General features: G+C 44.7%; 1 protein-coding gene across 6 annotated transcripts in view; it reads left to right on the forward strand.

The window, feature by feature from the left end:
* LOC113216791 (venom carboxylesterase-6-like) overlaps positions 1–6763 on the forward strand; it is a 223571-nt gene that overhangs the window by 203784 nt on the left and 13024 nt on the right. Inside the window, exons 6-7 of one of the 6 annotated variants that reach the window (XM_052263575.1) lie at positions 1910–2088; positions 3236–3389. The exons of 4 other annotated variants lie outside the window; for them this stretch is intronic. In XM_052263575.1, coding sequence (XP_052119535.1) covers positions 1910–2088; positions 3236–3389 — 333 coding nt within the window. The remainder of the gene's footprint in view (positions 1–1909; positions 2089–3235; positions 3390–6763) is intronic. One more of the 6 variants, XM_052263578.1, reaches the window with a different exon arrangement.

Raw genomic sequence — 6763 nt, forward strand, 5'->3', positions numbered from 1 at the left:
TTTGATGATGCACTTCAGTAAATCGCGAGACTGAAATGGTCGGGCCGAAGGCCCGACCATCGCCGCCGGCAGGCCAAGCAGGCCCGGCCCCTGCCGAATGGAGCTGCCGGCGCAGCGAAGTGGAGCTGGCAACTCCGTTTGGCGGAAGGGCGGGCCTGCTTGTTTAATTTGTTGCGAAAACGTGGCCACAACTGCCCAGAAAAGCAAATATTGTGGACTACCCTGTTTGGCTCAGATCAGATAGCGTCTTTTCTACTCTTCTGAAATACGGTTTTGATAGTTGACCATGGCCTATACCTTTCGAACAGGGAGCAAAAGACTTAATGATAAAACTTCATTACCATATTACCCCTGTTTGAAATTACCGTGAAAGAGAGGGACAGATTTTTTTTTGTACTAATGTTAAAATATGTCTTTGCAAGTTCACTGTCAGAAAATACTACGGACGAGTATGGTAAATATTTTTTGGACATGTCCGTAACTTAAATTAAAATTTTCGGTCGAAGCAAACGTTTTTTCCGGACCCTATGTCTAGGTTACCCAGCAATGAACGGATACGAGTGGGGGGAGGGTAAGGGACCCAGTATTCGACAGTTTAAGAGCAAGGTTTTTCAAAATCGCCTGCCACGTGGCGTGGGTGTACGGAATCACCAGGGAAACAATTTGGGTGTGTATAGGGGAGGGATTAAACTTAATGCCCTATAGGTCGAAAATGAGAATAAATTTATCTTTCTACACACAAAATTAGAACAAAAAACAATGTGCCTTGCCCAGTAGTCGACACTGCCTGGCCCAATAGTCGACACTGTGTCATTTCACCTGGATTGCCGAGTCTTACGGGTTCCTGGAGCCTGGCTAGCCTTCCTCTGCCTCTCGGTGGCCTTCTCGACCCTCTTCGCGAAGGGCTGTTTGGCCCTTTCGACCGTCAGGCGAATGGCGGCTTGCACAGACCCTTAGCCATACCACCAGTTCCAGTAGTAGGGAAAGTCGTTTACCGCTTATATTAGGTTCTTGGGGTGTAATAGTCCGTTTTCGAAATAGGAATTATTATCGGAAAGGAAAAGATTACTTATTAACAGCAGAGAGTAAAAACAATTCATATCATGCGAGCCGTTCTCCTTAAAATGTTTACCCAAAGGGCCGTCAAATTGCGAGTTTAGCCAAGACAAATATACGCAAAACATTGAGGTTTTTAAAACCACGCCTTTTTGCAAGTCAGAATAACAGGCAAGGTACAGTTATGAAAACGTTCGAGGTAAAAAATACAAGAAATGTTACAGCAGTTTTTATCTAAAGTGGCATTAGAAAAGCACTATTACACCCCAAGAACCGAATATAAGCGGTAAACGTTAACAGTTTATGAAGTATCATATGATTGTTTTACAGTGCTGCAAACGAAAATGTTTGTAATACGAACCTGTTCTTTGCAAGCATTTTGCAGGGGATGGGCGCGGGCACTACGGCATGTGATCCACGAAGTTATATCGGTTATATCCAAGCAAAAGGGACAAAAATATAATGGAAGCAGAGAGTCACGTCACGACGACGGTTTAGATAAATTTTAGATAGGTTTTTAGATAAATGTTCAGTGAGGAACTGTCTCACGGTTAAAATAATGTCTTATTATTTGAGTGGAAAGGGAAAACTTTAAGGAATTCCCCTGGTTTGACAAAATTTCCTCAGATTATCAGGGCGTCTCCTCAAAAAATGTGGGATTTTTCCTAATTTTTTGAGAAGATTCCTCAGAATCTGAGGCGAGATCGGAGGACTCCTCTTCAAACATGGAAATGCCTCAAAGTTTTCCCTTTTTCCTCAAAAAATGAGACATTGTTTTTACCGTGTGCTTGAAAAAATAGAAGTCTAACATTTCGGTTATCAGAGCAAAAACGATGTTTTCCACCCGGTTTAGAGTTCATCCTGGAGGACAGCCTGGTCCAAGAGCTGGACGACAGGTGGGCCGAGGTAGGCCCCATGCTTCTGCACCTCCACGTTGAGCGGGCGGACGAGATTCCTTGCATCATGCAGAATATTAGGGAGCACTACTTACAAAAGGAGTCACTGAGACACAGCCGCAAGCAGCTCGTAGAGGTAGGTGCAAAGCCAAAAGCCTCGTTAAGGGGGCAGACCTGTGACATGAAGGGTTTGGGAGGATCGTCACATGAAAACAATGCGCCGCATCGATCGGGACTGGACGCTAATTTTGCCGTGGCGTTGATGCCGGTGTGTGCGCACTCTCTGGAAACACCCTTCTTCGCCTCCAACTACACTGGCGGCATCTTTTAAGAGTAACCAGCATTTTTTTTTACAGTCTTAGACTCATACGTTGCAGCACAGTCGTGCACACTGAAAGGTACTGGATCGTCTAGTTGCAGACGAAGATGAGCAGAGTGCGCGCACCCGCGCCAACGGCAAAATTAGCGCCCGATTATGTTCTTAATACACCTTTAGTCCTAAATCGATGCGGTGTTTAGTTTTAATTTAGTGACTCCGCAACCATTCATTTCGCATGTCTGCCCCCCTTAGTTTAGCAATATGAGTAAAGAGGCCCGAAAAATGTAAGCATAGGGGTTTTCACTTCCACCCCCTCGATTTCCTCAGGCAGCAGTTTGCCTGCAACAATAAATAAAACAGCATGATCCTACGGTGCGCACACTTTCCCCCAAAAACCTGCTTCTCTACAAAAATTTCATAAGTTTCTTTATTGTTAAACTTGGGGGCACGATATGAACTACTATGTAAAATCATGCTGTTTGAACCAGTAATTCTATTATTTGTATTTTAATAGGGACATTTCATTTATTTATTTTATTTTTAACAGAGAAACCTTTTTTTTTAAGTGTCTGGGTTTGGTCTTACATGGCTTGTTTTTGTTTACATTGTGCCCCACACAAAATTTGTGATAGGCTCCCCCCGGAGTGATAAATCATGGGAATTACTCAGGTCGTTTTATCACACGAAAATGTGTCAAAAGTATCACACTTCGAATTACAGTGGAGAGAACAAAAGTCTCTCTGACCCCCTTAGGGCTATACTTCCCTTGATAAAGTATACTGTCGTTTAAACTTTTCCCATAATAGTTCTATTTTTTACCCGCTCTAAGAAGACTTGCAGCAATTGTTTATGTTAACCTCTACAGTCAAAACGCATTCTAGAATGTGATCGATGAACGGTTTTAAACATTCAGGCTGTGAACTAACGGGATAGCTAACTACTAGGATTTGCGTGGTTTTCGCAGCTCATCTCGGACAGGACCTTTTTCTCAGGCGTGAACGACTTCGCGCTGACCGCTGCGGCCACCTGGTCCTCCCCGGTCTACATGTATAGATTTAAATACCGCGGCCAGTACAGTCTGACAACTTCTCTCACCGGCGGCAACACGACGGATCTCGGTACGTTGTCTTTCTTCGTCACAAATAAGAAATTTTTCAGTAAGTAACTCTGATTTCCTATAACACTTTTAAGTGTGAAACTATTCTCTGTATCACTTGAAGAAGTGCACTGCTCTATTCGTTGAGTTCGCGATAAGCTAGTGACGCTCAAGGGTTAGTTTTTGAAACCGATTCCGGTCACCGCTGGGAAAAAGCTGACGTCAATATGCTATCCGATTACAAATTTCTGCAATATGATTACAAATTTCTGCAATATGATTACAAATTTCTGTAATCTGATTACAAATTTCTGTAATCTGATTACAAATTTCTGTAATCTGATTACAAATTTCTGTAATCTGACTACAAATTCATGCAAACGGGATACAAATTTCTGTAACATGGGAACAGAAATCTGTATGTGCGTCCAAAACTAAGCTGTTTTAGCGTTTAATTTGAACACGATTTGAGGAGCTGTTAGACTTACTCTAGCACCATGTGTGATAAAATCAATTTCCAAAGCATGCACGTACAAGGTAGATGTACACCAAACCACGTCTCGCGTGACAGGCTACGCGATATCACATGAAACACTGTCACGCTGCGACTCGCCTGGCATACATCTACCTTGGCCTTTTCCGACCAGATGGAGTAATGGGCTTCGCTAATCGCTCAGCCAATAAATCTACATACCTACAATAAGCCCGCATACGGGGACCCAAATAATACCAAAAGTACCAAAACGTGGAAAATACCCGTCCAAGAAGCGTTCAAACGGGTACTCTTCCAAACGGGTACACAGAGCGAAATAAACGTTGTTCGTGTCCTCCAGGAGAACAAAAGCCACCCTCGCCGACGTCGATGCGACGGACCGTTCAAAAGATATACCGGAAAGAACCCTTTGCTGGTGGTACCACCTTTAACCTCTGACCCGACTTTTCTCATACAAGGAGGCGAGATGGATGGAGGGTGAAAGGAGACAGAATGTTCAGTTTTTTGACCTCTTTCACATTCCGCAAACCGCAACTCGCTACCTATTTTCGTTCTCGAGATGAAAGGAAAATGCCTCTTTCGGGTGCCGGCTTTTTGCTTGAACGCCCCGCGTTAGAGTACCGATCGTCGTATCGAGGCGTACGATAGCTCGTATATTGCATATTGACCAGCTGGACATTTTGGTCAGGACACATTTTTTCTAAAATGTACCGTTCTCCCGCAAACTCGGGTCGAACGTCTGTGCCAAGAGGAAAACCGTCATGGCCAAGGATATCCGTCGTCATTTCTCACACAAGGAGACGAGATGGGTGGTGGGAGAAGGCGAGGCGAATGTTCAGTTTTTTGCCCTCTTTTGAATGCCTCAAACCGCAACTCGCTACGTCTTATCGTTCTCGAGATAGAGTGATACTACCTGCTACTCGGTACCGGCCTTTGTCTTGGACGCTCCTCGTCCGAGTACCGTTCGTCGGATCGACGCGTACGATAGCGCGTATATTGCGTAATTGCCAGAGCTACAATTTTAGACATTCTTCATTTTAACGCATCGATTGGCCGCAATCAAGTGATGAACGTTTTTGCCGACGCTAAAGAAGACGTTAAAGAAGGCCCGCGCAATACGACAAGCATCGAGCCCGATCATCACCCCTCCTCCAGCAGACTTGTGGTGGCCCAGTAGATAGCGTTCTCGCTACCAAATCCTGAAGGTCCCGGGTTTAAATACCAGGAGATCGATTTTCTTTTTTAGTTTTTTTTTTTCAAACGGAACCTACATCTTTTAAGAGTAAATGGGCATTTTGTCGTTGTCGTAGCTCCATCCGTTGATGCCCAATCCTGCACACGGAAAAGGCATGTAACCCTCCACTTCGAGACAAAGATAAGCATGTTCCTGGAGGAGCACGCAAACGTTCTATAACTCAAAATGTAGCTTAATCCTTGCTTTGTGTAAGAACCATTCGTTGAAAGCGCTCCGATTCTTAGATGGCTTGAAGTTTCGATTCTCCCAAACCCTTGCGTTTCCCAGGTCTGCCCCCTCAAATCGCCTTTTCATCGAAAATGTAATATTAGAACCATTCGAAAGACAATTTACGCGGTTATTCCGAGTGTCGTGAGCGCTGAGCGGTTGTGTGGAGCACCACGCTAGGTAAGCTTTTTTTCCCAGCCGCAGAAGCGCTGAGTGGATTTGGTTAGGGGGTATCGCAAGGAGCAAATTTGAAGGGGCCACAGGCCCACCCAAAATCCTAAATTTGTACACATGATAAAAGCACTTAAAGGCCAGGTCGCAGGCACGACAATCGCTGCCGGCACGCATAGGAGGTCCACGAGGGGCGGGCCCGGCCGCTGCTGAACGGAGTTGCCGGCGGGGCGAAGTGAAGCTGGCTTATCCGCTTCACGGAAAGGCGGGCCTTCTTGTTCTTGTTGCACTTGCTATTACTAGTAGCTGGGAGTCTTTTGCTGTCAGCTTTTCCCTAGCGGTGACTGGAATTGCAACGGAAAACGTAGCCCCTGAGCACCCAATGGGAACAGAATGGGCTATCTACGTGGACTCAACGTGTACTACGTGGATACATACACGTAGATCTATCCCTTCAGCCTCAAAGTGGATTCAATGTAGAACTCTGGTGGATTGAACTATGGGGATTGTTCACCGTGCAGGTGTATCTAGGTATGTTAGCGAAGAGAGGCTCTGTCGACACCGACGCAACGTTTACTAATCATTATGGTTTCGTACATCTCTCATCAATATATACGTTTCCGAACATGATCCTTGGCACAACATCCACATAATGTTCTCATTAGGTTTGAGGCTGAGGTTGTCCTAAAACTTGGTACCTACTTTGGTCAAGACATTTTGCATACGCACTCGTAGAATCCATGTGGATGCAACGTGGTTGGGATAGACAAATCCTTCTGGATAGTGATAGGTTTCAGTCGCCTTCCTGCTTAATTTGCCACGGTGGCGTCGTGGTTCGAGGCGTCAACTACGGAACAGCAGGTCCCAGGTTCAACTCCCGGTAAGGTATCAAGTTTCATTAGAATTACGAAGTTGTTAAAAAGTAATCAGACGGTCTCCTCTGATCAAAGAAGTACAAACTAAATAAAACACATAAAAAAGTAAATTACTTACATCTTAACTTTTTACTGGCACCATATTACTAAAACTATTTTGGATGTTACGGGGATGCCAGGGTTATTCTATGTCGAAACATCGTGTGTGGGTGGACTAATCAATGTTCATTCTACGTGAAATCTACTACCGTTTGGCGCTCGATGATCGTTGCTTCAATGTTTTTCGTCCACGTTGCAGCTATGTGGATTCTATATAAGTGTTCCCATGGGGCATGAGCATTGCGAGCTCCACACAAGTGACAAATTTGTGCCTTCCGCACAATTCAAATTCTGAT

The sequence above is a fragment of the Frankliniella occidentalis genome, unplaced genomic scaffold, assembly GCF_000697945.3.
Source record: "Frankliniella occidentalis isolate FOCC.00 unplaced genomic scaffold, Focc_3.1 Scaffold12, whole genome shotgun sequence".
Lineage (NCBI taxonomy): Eukaryota > Metazoa > Arthropoda > Insecta > Thysanoptera > Thripidae > Frankliniella > Frankliniella occidentalis.